The sequence below is a fragment of the Solea solea genome, chromosome 16 (genome assembly GCF_958295425.1).
Source record: "Solea solea chromosome 16, fSolSol10.1, whole genome shotgun sequence".
NCBI classification, from domain to species: Eukaryota; Metazoa; Chordata; class Actinopteri; order Pleuronectiformes; family Soleidae; genus Solea; species Solea solea.
Window position 1 is genome coordinate 22,556,098 of NC_081149.1, and position 20,151 is coordinate 22,576,248.

Below are 20,151 nucleotides of genomic sequence, written 5' to 3' on the forward strand. Positions count from 1 at the left end.
AGAGGAAAGTTGCACTTTTACAATACAGTACATACAATATATACTGTACAACGGTAGATATATGTAAGGTGTGTATATTGCACTACATATATAACTACATGTTTATTGTTGTAACCATGTTGTAACCATGTCAGCACGTCTTCCAAACTTCATGATTCCAGTGTATCTTCCCCCAAAATGAACCAAACTTTTACTGTTGCATGATGATTTATACCAGGAGCATTATGTTAGAAGAACAGAACGTTTTTACCAAGTATCACCTGAACAAATTCAGCTACAGACTTTTCACAGGGGGCAGATTTATTCCCAATAAGATAATTTGCTCTCTCATCCTCCTCCTCTTCCTCACATACACTTCACACACTGGTATAGTGACATTAGATTAAGATGGGGCAAATCTTCCTCAAAATTCCTCAACTCCACTCCATTCACACAGAACAGTACCACCAGAGGAAGCTTGCGTACCACTGGTGGTACATTTACCACAGTTTGAGAACCATGGGACTAGAGGATTTGCTGTATTTCAACCATTGATAAACCAACATCAGACCACAGTCCCCACAATGGAAGCTTTCTGGATATATCTGTATAAAAGAGGATATCATCTGCATATTGATTGACTTTTTGTTCTTTCTTTTAAACTTTCTTTTCAATGTTTTCAACCTGACAAAGGCATGTTATCCAAAAACATGAAGACTTCTTTAATCCATCATTTGGCAACCTGAATTGGTTTAGCCAGGCCTGCCTAAATCAGAGTTACTTTGAGTTATGTTAACATTTTGTGTCTTCAATGTGTGAGCATTTCTAAATATAATTTAAGTATTTAAGTATAAGGGGAAATGAAAATACGTCCACATTTCATACATGCAGACATGTGGACGTACAGTAGCTACAGCGAATGCTTCTGGTACCTGTACAGGGATGGACACTACTGTAAACTGTACAGTAAACAACTGTAATGAGTCGTGCTAAATCCTGTTGTTTTTAGGATTTGGCACTGTTTTACAAAAATATTTGCAACTACAGCTTTAAAAATATACATCACACAATGATGGGTTTATTATATAAATGAATCAAGCATAACATTCAACCGCTAAGACTATTTTCTTCTGTTCAGGAATGCAAGTAAACAACTTTAATTTCACATCTTAATCAAGAAATAATAATAATAATGTGCTTTACTATTTTAAAATTCATAATAATCATATTTTAGCATTAAAAATGAAACTTTGGTTAAAGAGCTGGTGTATTAAACACTACAGAAACATAAACAAATATTTTGATAATTACCATTGCTGTTCATTTATGGCAGCTGTGGTTTTGGGTGGTGGTCTCAAACATTTGTTAAGCTCTGTACATGCTACTAATTTAGTGTTTGAGGTAACTGTGATAACAAAAGAACGTTGAAATGGGATTGATGACATATCAAACTTTCCATAAGATGTTTAAGAGTCCACCCACACAAGTGGTTACTGTAGTGGTGAATTCAGCAGTGACACAAGCATGCTAGTCCTACACTAATCAATGATTCATCTTGACATCAGTATAGTGACACCTTTATTCAAACTGGGACCAGAATTTACAGTCGACTAAACTAACAAGGTGTTTTTGGAGCCTTTACTAGTCAAATGGAGGCAGATCCTGAGGTAAAAAAAAAATGTCCAGATCAATTGACAGATTCAAGATATTTTGAACATTTTCATTTTCAAATGACAGCCTTTCATTTATTTTGACATTCTGATAAGGTTTTTGTGTCATTTCCCTCACTCCCATACCTCCAGTCCCACAAGCCTCAGCAGCGTTTCAAAATCAAATCATATCTCTTTGTGTCATGTCATCAGTCGATGGGTGTGAGAAAGAGAAAAGAAGACGCTGTGAGCAGCAAGGACACAAGAAACACTCAACATTCAGCAGCGCAATACAAAGGTAAGCTGCCACTGTTATGGTCACACATTTAACTTTCTTTTGATGTATTTTCAACTTCGGTTCACTACAATGTCTTCTGAACGACCTTAGATTGTGAAAGATAACAGGATGCACATAACAGATTACAGAAAACACCAGATTATGAAGGGGATTTAATAAAGAGGTTAATACTAAATCTTCATTAATGTTAAAGTTTTCTTATTCATAAGCAGTTTAGTCCTCTCAAGTTGTTTTCTTTCAGGCTTTCCTTCCTTGTTTACCAAATGATCAACTAATTCTAAAGCATTTTTTATTAGATTACTTGCTGAATAACTCATGATAAATTAATAAATGTCGCCCCTTCATCAAGCAAAAATACACAATTGATTTGCTAATTTTGCAAATGATGAAATGACGTTTTCAAATGTGAAACAATTACTGCTGCTGCTTTTCATTTTTAATAATACGAATGTTTGCATTTCAAAAGGATGTTTAATTGAAAGCAGATAATCTGTGTCAGTTTTCGACGACACCACAGCAGGGTTATCCTCAGTGACAGCCCTGAAACCTTAGTGCAGGTGGCACGCTGTATTTGTGAAGGAAACCTCAAGCTCTGGCATTGTAACTGAACATGTACGAGCAGGTGTTCAAGGATCCAAACCTGACATGAAAGACCTAAACCTTTCAGACTCCTGCAGGTTCATTCTCGCAGTCACCCTCCTGCTATGCCGCGGTCCTTTCTCGTCAAATGTAGAAGGTCTCATCTACTCAGCCCGTATAAGGATTACGCAGATGCTGAACAGCCTGTGCAGCGCATGAAAGGACAGGAGAGTGGGCATCCTGAAGATGCCATGCAGCCTGTGTGCCCTGCTGTAGGAGTCAAAGGTCTTCTGGGTGAAATAAAATCACCGTGGGATGGGATGGGAGTCCAGTTTAACCGTGCGACCACAGACGATCATTGGACGTCAGGTACTCAAGAGTTCATATTGTTCATATCTTATTGTGAAAGTGATGTGGTTACAGATATCTGCATTTTGAAAGTGTTGCTCCCAGTGGTTCAGTGTCAAACTTTAAGTGATTTTTGTTGTTGTTGTTGATGTTATTATTCTAATAATTATGCGTCTGTTTAGTCTTCTTGAACAGAAAATCTAAACTCTGCTATACTGAGGGACACAGATAGAGTCATGTGGCGCTGATAGGCTTAGTCAGCATTGTGTGAACTCATGGTTCAAATGCATCAATCCTTTCATATTGTAGCAAAAGCTCCGGTGGAGGACAGAGATGCTGCTCTGCTCGCTTTGCCATGGTTGCCAAAACAACACCAGGCATCAGAGAGGGAGAGGGAACTGGAGAAACTGGTGTGCTTGCTTCTCAACCACACATCGCACACTGATCTCAGATCCCCCGTCAGCCAGTGTCTACTCTGTGAAAAGGTATGATGCCCTGTGGGCTGTGATCACCTGTCACTAGTTCATTAAATTTGTCTAAATTGGCTGTTGTTACCACAACATATCTGATCAAAAAGACTGAAAATGCAAATAGTTTTTGTTGTAGTGACGTTTTGTAAACTAGTAAAAGAAAATAAATGTATACCTAAAGTTCATCTCTGCTTGGAGAGTGATGCTTTATTGTTAGCACTAATTTACATTTTATAATTTGCATTGATTTATCTTTACATATTATGCACACAGTTATGAAATCCCCCACCAATGTTTGTCTTGATGTCTTAAATGAGTCTGAATTCCCATATTCATGAAAACCTAATTGTGATCACAAATTAGACGTAGAAAATAGTATAACGTTTATTTCTTCTCATGTACAATAACCAAATCCAAATTGCCTCATTTCCTGCTACATTTTAATGTGGATATCATGTCGGTATATACAGGATGCAGTATGTGCAGTATCGAGCAGGTCAATTGTAAAATAAATAGGATACCATTTTCATGTCCGCCGTATCAGCCAATCATTTTTCATCATGTAATTCATCAGAAAATAGTTAAAAGTGGTTGGTTGTAGTTTTTCAGCAATTGAACTGTGCACTACTCTCTGTTTGTCTCAGTCTCTGTCAGAAGTCCTGCTGTCAGGTGGCCTCCAAGCTCATGTCTCTGTTCCCTTGACACCATCACCCACAGCTACAGACAGGATGCACATGGCCTTCAGCTTCACAGGGCTTAGCAGCTACGGTAGAGCTAAGGTACAATCATTTATTGTTATTTTCAGTACAAACCGAGCGATGAGTCGATGCGATACTCAGTATCAGCATCAGTCTGATACTGGTCATAAAAATCACTGGATCGGATATCGGACAGATAAAAAATGCAAAGTCTGATATAATCCAAAGATCCTATATAGTATTTCACACTTCACTATGAATATATATATATATATATATATATATACTGTATGTAATGTAATGTTCGGCATTTGCGACCCGTAGCTGCTTTTCTGGAGTAGGTTGTGGTGGGTGATGGCACAACAGTCCAAAACATTAGAGGTTGCAGTCCACAAATTAGAATTTCTGCACTATTTCTGATGTCTGATGTCTGATGCCATTTCTTACGTATAGCCCCTTTAAGTCTTTGAATGTCCATGCATATCCAGGACCGTAGCTTTGGCTGCAAGGTGTGCGGAAAGGTATTCAAGCGCTCATCCACCCTGTCCACACACCTTCTCATCCACTCTGACACACGGCCCTACCCCTGCCAGTACTGCGGGAAAAGGTTCCACCAGAAGTCGGACATGAAAAAGCACACTTTCATACACACGGGTAAGTCAACACGAAAGTAACCTACTGCTATTGTCAGAAGCTCAAATTTGTGCTGCCAAAACACTGAGCACATTCTCTCTCTGATCCTCCCTCAGGTGAGAAACCACACGTGTGCAAGGTGTGCGGTAAGGGATTCAGCCAAAGCTCCAACCTCATCACCCACAGTCGCAAACACAACAGCTATCAGCCGTTCAGCTGCCCTCGCTGTCATCACACCTTCCAGCGTAGGCTGGACCTTCAGCACCACCAAGAGACGCAGTGTGGTTATGGAAACATTTAGACTCAAAACTGACGCCAGGAAGCAGGGCTGACATTTATATATAGTTCTCAGTCATCCGTCACTGCCAAAGCAAAAAAGATGTGCGTCATGTAATAATAACATGCATGAATAAAAACTACACTGCTTTCTCTTTGTCAGTGCTTTTTCAGTTTGAATGAGTTAAAGTTACACTTTAGATCAGATTGTCCAGATTCATATATAATGTATGTATATATTATAGTATTATAATTATTATTAGAATAATTATATTAAAAAAAATCACAATTACTGTGATATGACCTTGACCTTCACTTCACTGGAGGTCACTGTGACTTTGACCTTTAATTTGAGTCAAAGGGGAAAACTAGGTCATTAGTACATAAATGACTTTAAGATAAAAATGTGTGCCAGATGGTGGACAAACAACAAAAATACATCCCACACAGGAAACTCTCCGTCAGAACTCATTTGTTCACAATAATTGGACTATTTTTTTACAATACCTGCCTGCCAACAGTGATCAAAATAATCCAGTGTCATTTTCTGAACCAGCTTTCTTGAGAAACGAGAGAGAACATTCAGACCTTCTTGGTGACAGGGTCTCTCCTTTATGCATGAAGTAAAGATATGATTCACTGAACACTGATGACTCCAGAATTTCTTTCACAGCAATCTGTGCAGCACCTTGTACTGAATTCAGCTGTAACGTTACGAGTTAATAGAGCAACAACGGACCAGAGACAGTGCCTCCTTCCAAAGTTCTGCCGATATTTCAGAGTTCTAGTCTTTAGCCTAAGCTTCTCTAATAAAATCAGAGGAAACTGAATTAGTAAAAGAACCCACACATTTTGGAGTCAGGAGGGAGCAGGAGGGTCTCAAGGAAAGGATGGGTGGTGGTGTCTGACTTGGAGGTAGCGAAAAGAGTGAGAATTTGGAAGATTGAATTGATGCTAATTGGCCGTTACTGTACAGATCTGAAAATGTTCTAATACCCCCCTCCCTCCAGACCGCAAACACCCCGTCCAACCGGGCAGACAGGAATGAAGGATTTTGGCATATGGGCGCATGCATGGAGACACTGGGAACCCGGCAAGCCACTTTTATCTGATTTAGGATTCGCAAGGAGTTCTTCACGGTGAAGTTTCGTTGAAGTAATTTGGCTGCTGGGGCGGAGTCAGAAAACAAAAGGGCAGGAAGTGAGGACATTTCAACCGCAGCAGCTTCCAGCTGTAGCCACAAAGGGTTTTCCTCAGCTTTAACACTTCCTGTAGGTAAGAGCCCTGGAGTTGGCTGCCCAGTAGTAGTGTTTAAAAACAGGCAGTCCCAGACCATCCTTTCTGGAAGGTTTTTGAAGGGGAGCCTTGGATATTATGTGTTCTTTAAAAAAAAGATGCATTTAAGTATATAGGCAAGTCCTGGAAAATGTATAGCAACGTGGGTAGGCTCACCATTTTTATTACATTTACCCGACCGATCCTAGATAGGGGCAGTATTCTCCAAGACTCAAGTTTAAGTTAAATTTGAAGAGATGCCTATAGGGCTTTTTGTCAGTTTAAGCCCTAAATAGGTGAAACACCCCCCTCTAAAAGGCAGTTTTGTCATGAAGTCATCAGTGAATCGGTCACTAATGACTGTCATGTTAAGAGCATGAACTCACTCGTTCTCCAGTTCATGATATAGCAGAGATGTTCCTGAAGGAGTTTATATATTCTAGTAGGACGGGAATTGACGGGTCAGCCAAACAGACAAGGAGGTCGTCCGCATACAGAGGCACCCGGGTCTCAGTGCTGCTGCCTGACCTAATACCTAATTACTGTATGGATGTCCTCTAATGCCAATAGCCAGGGGCACCAGCGAGGAAGAATGTTTTCAACCCTCTTTAATTCTTTTAAAGGAAATGGACAGGAGAAGGAGAAGGAAATAAAATATCCAATCCAAAGCCAATGTGTTGTATTTTAACTACTTAGATAACCTCAACACACAGGGGCAACCAAAACGAGATTACAATTCCCATAATTCTACACTGACACCATCCAAATTAAAGCCCCTTGTTACTGTTTTAACTGAGAGACCCTGAGCAGCAGAAATGACACACTGTGCATTTAAATGTATGCAGCTTTTCATGTTTTGGTTCACATCAGCCCACTCACAGTAATGTAGTAATGAAATGATCAGGAAATCAGGAAACCTTCTACACATGCAGTAGATGCACAACAGGAGTCATTAATTCTGCCTCCGCTCACAAGAAAATGTATTTGCAAACAAATAAAATCAGTACTATAACAGCTAATGGTGTAAGGTGTTGATCATCAACATCAACTGCTCTATCTGTCCTTTACACCTGTTTAAAAAAGGCAGAGAATGATCAGAAATCATTCAGTGTGTATGTAGGTTAACTCCTTTCCTCTCCACCCTCGACGCCTGGGTATGAGATGGACGCACTGCACACTGCAGCAGGCAGTCTGTGGTTTTTCTACACACCGTGCCATTTTTGGGTGAACGTTGAAAGTGAAATGACTGTGAGATATTGTGAGAATATGTTTGTGGTGTGTTCCCAGTTTGCTGCCCTAGAGAGGAAAACACAAACTATTACAGCTTTGAAGAAATAACTGAATACATTTTAATATGTGTTAACTTTTACTCACATCATGTAACAAAAGACCAAGTGGTTTCATAGCTCAATTTTACACATTTATTTGAGACATGAACACAAAACAGTTCACATGTAGATCACATGTAGCTCATTCACAGTAACCACACACAACGTTGGATGGAAACAACACAAATGGATGGAAAACAGGGGCACACAATAACCTCTTGACTCACACTTGACCCCGTGTTCAGTCTCTAAAGTTGGCAAAGACGTGGTTTCTGTCTGAGTCAGTGCAGACAAACTTCATGTGCCGACCCCGCTGCCACGTTTGAAATGACTTGACGTAAAAAGACTTCCAGCATCAAACAGACGGACGTTTTCACTTTGACTCAAACACTTGACTTGTCACACTGCAGCAATGACTAAGTGCGACTTTATTCACATGCTCTAGCTTCGTCTTGCAGTTCTCTTGCGTGACGATGAATGCCGCTCATGAGGAGAACTGAACAAACACGGATCTGCACACACACAGGCAGCTGTGCGCACTCACACGCAAGCTGTTGGAACCTCTGTTCCACTTCTTTCTCAGATTTGCAGAAGGAAATCCTGAGTGAGATAAAAAAGAACAGAACTGTTGAGACCCACCAGTCTATCATGGCATATCAGAGTTCACATCTGCAGGTGCTTGTCTAGTGCTGATATATTTTCTGGAAGTGCCTCTCGCCGCCACATTTTATTTTAATATACAACTTTATCATTAGGTTCAGTGTGTGCAGCCCAGCTGGATCATGCTGTTTCATTTACTCTTTAAAGAAATGTGTCAAACTTATTAATAATAATAATAATAATAATAATAATAATGCTGTCTGATTCTGTTATCAATGTCCTTAATAATTAATTATATTCCCTTTTTTTAATCCTATATTATATTATTTTTGTATTTTTCTATATTATTTTATTTTTGTCACTTAGTCACTGGCGGAATTGGAACAAAACATAAAAATAAATGCTGATGCCAAGAAATGAGGAATACATTTAGTGCATTAAATCATGTGTCATTAAGACACCTCTTACAGTGCACTCATTGAAATACTTAAAAGAATTAAAAATGTGGATGATTGGATTGCTGGACTTTTAACTTTTACTCTTAAGACCTGGTTCCTTCCCCCTGAAAATAGTATAAATGAGAATATACAAGAAAAACACAAGTAAAGTAAAAAGGGACATTATTTTAGAACAGTGTTCCCCAATCTCTGCTTCATTTGATGTCATCACCTTACCATAATTAGTTTTCTGAGATATTACCATAGATGCAGGAGAAGACAGAGTTACCAAATATAGTTCTTTGCCCGGTAAAGGGTTAATTAAGACAAGGTTTCACTGCAGCTTGAATAAAATAATTCAAAAGTCGTCTGTTAAGTTAAAGGTGAGTGTTTTTAACTGATCATATACAAAACAAAAGGAATTAACATTAAGGAGAGGATAGCAGCAGAAATAAGTATTTAAAAAAAGGCTTTGTGACTAGTATTTAAAGAGATAATTCAATATTTTATAAAAGTGGGGTTGTATGAAGTACTTATACATAGTCGGTGTATTATATACAGTACAGCCGGGATCAGCAGGCACAAGCTCAGCAAAAGCAAGGATGTGACTGGGTTTCTTAGGCCCTGTCCTGGTATTAACATCCATCTTGTGTGATCCGACTGCTCGCAGACAGAGTTGAGAGCGACTGTTCACACCTGACATTGAGATGCATCTCCTGTGACCACAAGATCAGATCTGCCTCCCCCGCCCTGTATTCAAATGCACACTGATGTCATGTGTTTTTGTGAGAACAAAATGATGTTTTTAACGAGTCTGAGTGTACACGTGTGATATTAATTCATTTTTTTATTCCTGTTATTCCTGGCAAGAACAAAAGAATAAGAAAATGAGACCTTACCTCTATACTGAGGAGGACTGTTCAGACGGAGGATTGCAGGTGTTGTTGCCTCCATGACTCTGGTCTGTTATATGACCCTCTCTTCCAAGTAAGGTTGTACTTGCAGCTTCAGTAAACACACACATTTATCATTGTGTTATGATGTCTACATAAACTACAACCACCCAAACAATCCACGTCTATCACAAATTCTAACAAGCCTCTGTTGGTCGCTGTGGAAGCACAGACAGACAGAGTCACCAAAAACAATACTTCACTCTCACTCTGTGGGGCGAAGTAATAAATAACTTATAAAATCCTATATATTGTTTTTAAATGACGACGTTTGTGATTTTTTTAATTTTATTTCAGATGAATTAGCTCCATGATAAATCACTAATGTGTTGTCTTCTCCTCTGGAGCTCCAGGGGAGAGGATTCCATATATACTGTATACCTAATCTATTGTATGTGATATATTAAAATGAACAATCTCCACTTAGTAGTGGTTAGCACTTATGCCTTTGCATCAAGAAGACATGGGTTTGAAACACAGTCTTAAGTTTTGTCATTCGAATTAAAAAAACTTTAAGTATTTAAAATGGACTTTAAACACTAAGTAGAAGTAATGCAACAAAGGCATATGATTTAAACTATGTGCTATAATAATTATAATATAATAATATAATTCTTTAATCTGTCTGTGGATGTAGAGTAGCATGTGGCCCCTCACGATCACACTGGAATAACCTTTATCTCTTATAATTGGTGGGAGGAACACAGTTGATGGGTCACTTCAGTATGACTTTTGGTGGCTTTCAGGTGAACAAAAGAAAGAGTTGTGATTAAAGGCTTTAGTGAGCCACAGAAGAAGTCGCTGAAAGTCAAAACAGAAATGCACGGATGCATAAAGATGATCCGTCTCACACCATAACTCCCCACATGGTGGAAGTGGGTCTCATTACCTGTATAATTATAAATCCACCACAGTCCACCCATCAGGCTGACACCCAACAGGAAGGCTGCAATAACAATTCCCATCACTGGTCCCATCTGCATCACAGAGCCTAGAGGCCGGGTGTTCATGAGGGAGAGAGACAGTCGGATTAATGACCTGACTGACTGCATCACACACAAAAAAGACCACATTAACAGTACTCACTGCTGTGTGTCGGGTCTGAAGAGGCCAGAGGAGCCACACTCAGCCTCTTTGTCCTTTGGCCAGCAGGGGGCCTCAGCAGTTTGGGTGCCAGTGAACTTAAAGAGCGTGTGACCACCATGGGACGGGACAGGTTTCTTATCTCACACTGAGATGTGAATACAGCAGGAGAAGGAACGTGTTAGTGAACTGATGGTCTTAGAGAGATTAACAGAGCAAAATAAACTTCTCTAAAAGTGTTCAACATTCTGTTTGTTTGTGTACCTGATGTTTGGGTGACTTGGATACAAGTGGTGGGATTCGTATTTTGCCCTGACAGTCCGTCTTTGCCGTTTCCTTCATGGATTCCCCTCTGGTTGAGTCAGACACACACACGTGGAGGCTGCAGTGCAGGAACTGCATGGAGTCATTATGAACCGGCCGCAGGATAAAACTAAACCTCAAGGGCTGCATCTCCTCCTCCTCCTCCTCCTCCGTCGCCACAATCGTACTACTCTTTCCCATCCTTACAGATGCTTCTCTCCTTTCTCTTTCAGCCTTTTGTCTAAATGAGAAATCTCGCTCTCGGTGCAAAATTCCGTCTCCTTCCTTTTCCTCCTGCAGTTTACGACCAACTTTAGCCTTTTCCTCGTCATCGTCTTGTGTCTTTGTGCTGAGGGTCAGTGACGGGTCTGAGGAACAGCCCTCTCGTATCACAGTCCAGAAAGGAGATTTCTTTGGGTTCGACAGAGGGGAGACCACACATGAAATCAACTCCACGGCATCTGAGAGAGGCCCTTTGGCCGAAATCTGCCAAATGGTAACAGATAAGAAAACACTGATGAAGAAGAAGTTCTAAAAGTGAGTTTGTCAAATATCCTTGGTCCTACTAATAGTTTGATGTGACTAAAGGGGCTATATGTAAGAATGTATTATATTAAGTCATAAAGGTGGTGAGGAAACTCTTCATTCAAACTCTGTTTTAAACATTTTACAGTCTGTTATAGTCACCTTGTCTCCTCATCATGTGATAATTTACTGGTGCAGCTTCTTGTTTCTGTGAATTTGGATGGCAGGGACCGTTTTAAACCCTTTTACATAGTTTACATATTTCCCCTTTAGGATCCATATCAGAGGTTTGAATAAAACCTATCAAATAACAAACTATCATTGAAGATTTGATTTTATACGTAAAAAACCAAAATGGCAAAGACCTCAACATAGACACGGTGGCCTGCAGTGATGACACAGGGGCCAATCCTCCTCTGGTCATAATCCTCGCTGACAAAAAGCCTTAAATTAAGGAAAGGTCCAGATCTGTGTCTGGGTGTCGGGAGGTGTCTCAGTCCTGGGTCAGGACCTCGATCCTCCGGTGTCCAGGGGAAGAGTCCACGCTCGTCACTAGTGTCTGCAGGGGGTTCAGAGGAAATGGAGACAGCAGCCAAACAGCTAAACTGAGAAGACAAACAAAAAACCCACACTATTAGATGTTGAATAGCATTAAAGGATAATGATAAACATGGCGTACAGTATGTGGACAAAACACAAATATCTCACATGTATGCTGAGAGGACTTTTGGACTTCCGCTCTGTCTCATTGAGAGCTAGAATGGTCTGAGGCTTGTCCATCCATAATAAGATCTAGGTAGAAATGAGAGGGGAAAGAAATAATGTATTATTTACTGACTGTAACTATATACTGTAAGCCCTGCTTTATAGGAAAGATTGGCTCTCACCTTACACACACAGTATCTAAATCAAATTATACCAGGGTTCCTAAAGCTTAAAGCAAGTTAAATTTAAGACTTGTTAAATGAAATTTAAGACCAATTTTACAATAAACAAAAAACCAAAAAGCTGAAATGAGTTAGGGACAACTTTCCCCAAATGTTTCTTTCAACATTAAACATGACTTTTTGGTCCAGTGCAAAAGTTAGACTATCTACTTCCGAAAACTTGTATTGTTTTATTGCTTCTGCTGTCCTAATCTGCATGATCTTACTTTTTAAATAACTGTTGCTAATTAATTTGAGATTAATTTCACTTAGAAAAAATACATCATAAAAGCCTACTTTCAAGATGATTGAAACAGGGATTTAAGACATTTAATACTCATTAAGGCCTTGTATTTAGATTTATGAATTCAATACCTTTTAAGACTTTTTAAGGATCTGCTTGTATACATTGATGACATCATGAAAACGTGTGGGATTATGGAAAACATGATTTGGTTCCACTGTGTGTTTGTGATTTACAGGGATTTTACTGCTTTCTAAATCCTACACAAAAATGGAAAAACACATCCATACTTTCATTTCACTTAATTGTGACGTCACTCACTGTTGCAAAGGAGACATACATTTAGCATCCGGAATCAAACAGGTGTTTTCACAGTCATAACTTTCTATTGGTTATATATATATGGAGTTATTGATTGATTTACAGAGCAAACATAATATGTTGTTATTTCTGTTGATAACAAAACTATCAGGGATAAAAAACAAACAAACAAACAAGTTTGTTACAGTGAAAATAAGCCCCTTTCTTCTTCAGTGTTTAATCGCGTACACCTGTTGCGAATGTTGCTCACATGTTTTTCTCTTTCTGAAACCACTCTTCCACGTCCTTCCTGCCTCCACAACACTGTTTTTCTCTGCCATTTTTAGGCTTTCACCGAGCACTGTTCTGGTCACGATGGCCTGGGTCTGAGCAAACTCCCACTTAGCACAATTTTGCACCATGTGTAATTGTTTTACCACTGCCTGATAGATCTGACCAGGTGTGTTATTCTCTGCGCTCTAAAAGCTTCAATTCACTCCCTTTCTGCTGTCTTCTTCTTCTCACAATACCTCTTCTCTGCCAATGTTCTTTTGGTTGGTGTTATTCCATCCATCCATCCATCCATCCATCCATCCATCCATCATCTACCATTCCACATAGTTATATAGTGACAAACTACTATAATGGCATTCGAAATGAGTTAGTTTGTCCAGTGCTGGCTATTGTAAACAAATGGTGGTCTCTGTGGAGCTGTCTCGGCTACATATATATATATGTATATATATATATATATATATATATATATATATATATATATATACATATATATGTATATATATATGTATATATACATATATATGTATATATATATGTATATATACATATATGTATATATATATATATATATATAAACATATATATGTACATGTATATATGTATATATATATATATATATATATATATATATATATATATATATATATTTTATCTTCAATTTCTACCAAATCACCAAAATTACACACAGCCAAGTAATATGTGGATTTTAAAGAGATGGAAATAAGGAACATGAGTTTTCTTGAGTCCCAATATCCAAACTCACCATATTTTTGTACTGCACTTCTCTGGACTGTGCGATGAGCACACCCTCAGTCCCACAGGAAATGACCGGGAACACCAACAGGAAATGACTCCCATTGGACTGAGCCTGGCACGTCGGGTCCTGCAGAGTCACGGTGGACACTGGGACAGACAATGTCTGAAGCACAGAAACTAATGTCACGCTGTGCAAATTCCATTTTCTCCATATCTGATGGAGCAGTGTTGAATTGATTAATTAATAACCATGTGTGCTTTAGATGTAAAAATAAAACTCTGTGCAAAACATTCTTCTACAGACCCTATGATTTTATAGATAATGTGATAAACAGTCCATTTTCACATCAAGGCAAAACACAAATTCTCCTTTAGCCCAAGAAGGGCTGATGAAAATGTTAAGAATCTAAACAGTAAAGCTGTGGGCAAGAAAATCCAAAATATTGTGCTGTAGGATTGCAGAAATCTGTTTGCTGTAGTGTTTTCATTAACAGGAGAACTTTCCAATTAAAGGGCGCAAATGTTAAAAAAATAAAAGTCACTACAGCAGTGACTATCAGTGTTTATAATGGGTACTGCAATCCATAATCAAACATAAACACACAACTGGTGTTATACTTTGTTCATGCCACAATCCATACACATACAAAACTGTACTACCTTCTGTTTTATATTTTTATAAATTTCAAACCTGTCTGGTTCATTCATCGCAACAGACATTAAACAAAATGTTAAGTTTGTGGTCTGCAAATGAAAATTTAAATTCTGAATAAACTGGCTGTGTGATTGTTATCAGTGAAGCCTGATGACATATGTCTATCCATCTATATACGGTACATATAACCCTTTTAAACACAGACATCATTAGTGTATTGATTTATATAGTTTTAAATACAGATTCAGGAGCAATTAACTAGAAAAAAAAAATATTTTTGGTTAAATAAGCAAAGCTGTAACAGCTGGCTTCTATTTACATACAGTATAACATTAGATGTAATAGTGAGGTATGAAGACCTGCAGGGTTTGCTGGTCCATGGTCACACTGAGGCGTCCGTCCTCACACTGCACTGTAAAAGTGTCTAGTCCTCCTCCTGCTCTGCCTCCACTGTTCAGCCTCAGCCTGCGCTCCTCAGCCCAGGGAGGCCTCACAACCAGGGCATTCACCGCTGCGAGCACGTCTGTGTTACAGACACACAGACACAGACACGTAGTGACATGAAATACTCACACTTTCACTTTAAAACCCCTGCATTCGCCGTGTACTGATGGTAATGTTTAGCTTTCATTTCTCATTCTTCTCTTTCTCAAAGTAAAAGTAAATCACTAAACAGTCAGTTCCCTCACACTGCAACGGAAACAAGAGACACACAGTGGGGTCCTGACCTGTCCCGGCCCCGGCCAGCTGGATCACAAAGCGGTTGGCCAGGTCAGCCTCGGTGTACGAGGTCACCCTGGTGTAACCTTTGTCACCGGCCCAGACAACGAGGTCAGACACGGACGACAGGTCAGAGTGAAGGGTGCTGGAAACGGTCAGGTAAGACTCGGGAGGGTAAGGAGGCGACACACTGTTGGAGGACTATGGAGAGACAAGAAATTAAAAGAAAATGGAATGTTTATTTATCCATTAGGAACGTCGTTTGTGCATACAGGACATATCATATCAATATTGTGCCGGGGTTTTTTATGATTGTGATCATGAAATTTGCTTATTTTATGTTTTTATTGCATGTATGTCTGCTGACGGTTTGTCTATAACTGTGTTGTACTTTGTTTTCAAACATGAAAAAGAGATTTTTAATCTCAATGTGTTTTTTCCTGGTTAAATGAAATAAGAAAAATAAAAAATACAGTAAAAAAAAAAATTATAAATATGGCAATACATTGCCCAAAAAAGTAATGATGTAGAAGCTTTATCCGTCATAAATAAGTCTGATGAATGTTGAAAGAGAATGATCTGTATCTCCAGCCTGAGGGAACGTGACTACATTGGCTGTGAAGTGAGTGAGTCCGACGCTAACTGTCTTCCATTAAAAAGATAAAGATAAAGAAATGAGATTAAGATGGGGTGAAGGATAAAGGGATATCTGGACCTGTACCACTCCTATTTCATTATTATTGAGTTAAAGAAGATTAGGATTAGACGATACTGATACAGACTCCTAAACTTGTGTCTGGAATAGCATCAAAACGACGTGGCCCTTACATGAACAGTGATATGACCCTGGACACCATGAGCAACAACGGCCCAGTTGACTGGCACTGAACTGCTGAGAATCAGCACAACCCTCTGTGGCTTGGAGTTGGCCACTGGGGGCACAAGAGAGACAATAACCTCCACCTGCATCGAGCTGAAGAACAGAGACGAGGAGATTAAAAACTGCAGAGCCCGTGACATACACACACACACACACACACGAGTGCATGTTCTCACCCACAGAGACCCGAGCCCGCTGAATGCAGCTTGATCACGTGGACTTCGGGGCTGGGGACAGCTGCCGGAGCGTGAGCGCAGCCCTGCACTTCCTGTGGCAGCAGGTCAGAGGTCAGGTAGTTGTGAGAGAGGAACATGGACTGCAGCAGACACACAGCAGGCAATGTCGGGTCTGTGGTATGAAAGGGGAAGATGTTATGTCTGGTGTGAGCACGGAGGGAGCTCACGGATCAAAAAAGCGTGACCGTCAGTGCCTCAGTGTCTGCGTCCACTGGACACAGTCTATCACACAGTGCTGAGGTTTATTACTGAGGTTCCGTGGTGTCTCACCCTCTCCCACTCGGATGTAGACTCGGTTGCCGTGTGTCGCGTGTGTCAGGGATGAAAGGTTGCCGTGGTGTGTCAGAGCCCAGCGGTGCAGCGCATGCGGACGGAACGGTAACAGAGGCACCGTGTGCACCTGCACACCCAGCGTGAAGGACTGTACACTGGAGTTAGATGACACCTAAAAGACGAGACAATCTTCAGGAGGAAGAACTGCAGGGAACATGAGTTTCATGTGACCGAAAACAACTGGGACTGACCTGCACCAGCACTGGGAAATTGCGGGGCAGTCTCTCAGCCTCCAGCCACCAGTTGACTGGGAGCTTGGAGCTGAGCAGCAGGTGGAGAGCTCTGAGAGGTGAAGGCCACAGAGACAGAGGCTTCAGTAACACCGTCACCTGTAAACACACCAGGAAACACGTGCAATGTGATTTAGTTTAGTTTATATAGCTTAAAAAAGATATTAAAATGTACCAGGAGAGAGTTCAAGAAGGCACAGGCCTATATAAAGGACCTCTGCTCCCTTAAAACAGGAAGCAAGTAAAAAGTGGATCCTTTTTCAAGTTTGGTGCAAATCACTTAAGTTCCTTTTTGCCTAAAACTGCTGAGAAATGAACACATTAACAAATAGACACAGGTGAAAATGTAACACTTTTGGAAAGAGGTGATTCTGGAGTTGAAAAATAAAATAGGTTTGCTTAAAGCTGCAGTTGTTGTTTCGTTGTGTTTTTATTCTGCTTCTGTTTGATAATTGTGAGCAGAAACAATGTCACTTTATTTGTCTGCAGTGTCCTTCATCTGGAAATGGACTCTGCAAGACTATCAGACTTGACTGAGGGAGCGTTTGCGTGTATACATCAGCAGCACAGGGGCGGGCGGGCACAAGAAGTGTTTATCCTGTCAGACGGAGAAGATCCAGTGATTTTTGAGCTGTAGAATTCACATCTTTGCATTTAAACATTTAAAAGTGATGCAGTGCGGCTTTGAGAACAATATCTGTCCTCAGAAAAATCACAGGTGTAAATAATGAAATGAATGTTGGCTGAGTTCCATTTAGCTTCCTTATGAACTTTCACAAGAGTCTGTTCACTCGGCCTCGGTTGATCGGTTGATCTCCGCACCTTGTTTTTTGCATTGTTTGTCGCTCGCCCCACTGCGATGACGTGCGTCTCCTTGTCCCCGCGTTCCCTAGCAGCGCAGCCCGGTCCTGCCTCAAATGTCTCCAGAAGACCCTGAACAGGGTGTTGCGCCCCCACCGGGTCAGCCACAGAACACCACACCTCCTCACTCTGAGCTGAGGAAGAACAGCAGGCGTGCGACTGAGACACAGAGAGACTCATAGACTCATAGAGAAACTGCAAATATCCCTCTGTGTGAAATGAGAAATAACAGGAGTCATGAGTGAACGCTCGGCTCCGACACGCAGACACACACACTGCTCTAATTGTCATAAATTCCCTTTCTGTTTTCCCCACTCTTTCATGGTGTGTGGGTTTCACAATGTGCTGCACATTAATCCTTGCCGGAGGACACTGGACCGTTTCCAACTAAAATCTTTGCAACAATTTTCACTTTCACTCTGACACTTCAGACATTTTAATGCTGGAGCAGCATCAAAATCCCATTTCCCGAAACAGTCATTGCTTTTCTTAGTCGAGGGTTAAATGGCTGTTGACGTGAGTCAGTGATGTTCTTACCTGCTGTTCTCTTCCAGAGCAGAAGCAGACAGAAGAGGGTCCTTCTCATAGCGGACAGTGAAGACATCACTAGAACCCTGACTCAATGTGATGAACCCTCTTTCAACAGCCTGTTCAACAGAAACACATACACATTTATGCTGTATCATTCAGCACAGAGCACACATTTACACATTCAGCTCATTATTAGAGCGCTTACAGTTCACTAATTAATCAGCAACCTTTAATTAACGGTCAGCAATCTTGACAGGTTGCCAGATTTGAGTTTTCTAATGACATATACTGGAATATATTATATACAGTGCTTAACAAGAGTATTATAGCACCACCTAAACCTACAGCTGCATTGTAATGATCAAAATCATGTTTTATGTTTCTGTAATGGTTAATACGCTCAGACTGTTGAGCATTTTAAATCATCTTTAAAAACCTACTATTACTCCATGGCGTTTAACACATTGTTTTTGTTTGTTTGTTTAGTTTTGTATGTGTTTTTACTGTGCTCTGTATCATTTTTTAATGATTTTAGTGTTTTTCATTTTGTTCTTTGCCGTCATTCTGTACAGCACTTTGGTCAACCTCGCTTGTTTTTAAATGTGCTCTATAAATACATTGATTATAGTTATTTACTTGCATTACTGAACAGAAACATTAGTTTTGGTGAGGTAATGAACATTATGTTTGATTCATTTCTGACGTCTCAGAGAAGAGGCTCATATTTGGGTATAAAAAGGTTAATTCAGTTTGTTATTTGCCAAATAAATAACAATAACTTTTATTTTTAGTTTTAAAACGCATTTTTGAAAGATTTCAACAATATTTATGTTTTCTCATTTTTATGACAGGTGTATTTCATTGACAAAATTCTGACTAATTACTGGTCATTTCATGTAAAGTCATTTTTAAAATGCACACTTATTTTTAAGGTGAAAAACTGCGATTCTATGTCCGTGAAAGGTGCGATAAACTTTACTTACCGTACTGAGAACTAGTTGAAAGCTAATGCAAGACAACCCATCATTTCTTTTGAAGCACTGATGCACTTGTTGAGATGGAAGTCTGGAAAAAGAAAACAGTCGACCAAACACAGATTAAAAATTGGTGATGACAGTGAAAATATGTTAAATTAATTTCAGAATATCAATCCATCCATGTCATTATGTAGTATAATATATAGATAACAAATAAATAAATACAACATTCAAATGTATTATTAATAAGTTATTTAAGGGTTTGTCAGGTTTGTGAAGTTAAAAGTGAGTTTAACAGAGTTTTGAATGTCTTTAATCCAAACTTGTAAACTAACTTATGATCACACAGTGTGAGCGCAGTAAACTTCACATGGTTTCCCTTCATCAAACAAATACTCTGTGGTGCAAACATGAGCAGAGGAGTTGGACTCACCTCACAGAGGAACAGGCTGATCCAGCTGCTGCTTCATTCTGAACTCATAACCCTCTTATTCCCTGCGCACGCACGCACGCACGCACACACAGGTCACAGTGCGGTCACGCGCACCGTGCACATGTTAAACCAGAGTGAGTCCACTTCCCTCTCTGCTGCGAGGGAGACTTCAGAGAAGTTGGTTTTCCCACTGGGAAATTCATTTTTACGCACCGACCGAGTCCGGAGGGGAGGGGAGGGGAGGGGACATGTAATGAGACGATTGAAGGGGCGAGGGGAGGGACTGTGGGATGGTGTGACAGAGTGGAGAGAGAGATGGCGAGCGCACGAATAAAAGA

General features: G+C 40.0%; 2 protein-coding genes across 2 annotated transcripts; one reads left to right on the forward strand and one right to left on the reverse strand.

Moving 5' to 3' along the window:
- Positions 1 to 1,884: 1,884 nt before the first annotated feature.
- On the forward strand, positions 1,885 to 5,034 carry LOC131475883 (zinc finger protein Gfi-1b-like). The gene is made up of 6 exons (XM_058654246.1): positions 1,885 to 1,926; positions 2,604 to 2,874; positions 3,163 to 3,338; positions 3,968 to 4,102; positions 4,510 to 4,675; positions 4,771 to 5,034. The coding sequence occupies exons 2-6, from the start codon at positions 2,631 to 2,633 to the stop codon at positions 4,953 to 4,955; spliced, it is 906 nt and encodes a 301-aa protein (XP_058510229.1). The 5' UTR covers positions 1,885 to 1,926; positions 2,604 to 2,630; the 3' UTR covers positions 4,956 to 5,034.
- A 2,578-nt stretch (positions 5,035 to 7,612) lies between these two features.
- Positions 7,613 to 19,881, reverse strand: engl (endoglin, like). Its single transcript, XM_058653979.1, has 18 exons — positions 19,814 to 19,881; positions 19,387 to 19,468; positions 18,410 to 18,519; positions 17,834 to 18,006; positions 16,973 to 17,110; positions 16,719 to 16,893; positions 16,389 to 16,560; positions 16,161 to 16,305; positions 15,341 to 15,533; positions 14,972 to 15,135; positions 13,965 to 14,120; positions 12,143 to 12,226; positions 11,800 to 12,039; positions 10,871 to 11,395; positions 10,610 to 10,754; positions 10,413 to 10,514; positions 9,470 to 9,575; positions 7,613 to 8,133 (listed from the first exon to the last, which is right to left on the reverse strand). The coding sequence occupies exons 3-17, from the start codon at positions 18,474 to 18,476 to the stop codon at positions 9,472 to 9,474; spliced, it is 2,583 nt and encodes an 860-aa protein (XP_058509962.1). The 5' UTR covers positions 18,477 to 18,519; positions 19,387 to 19,468; positions 19,814 to 19,881; the 3' UTR covers positions 7,613 to 8,133; positions 9,470 to 9,471.
- Between the last annotated feature and the right edge of the window lie 270 nt (positions 19,882 to 20,151).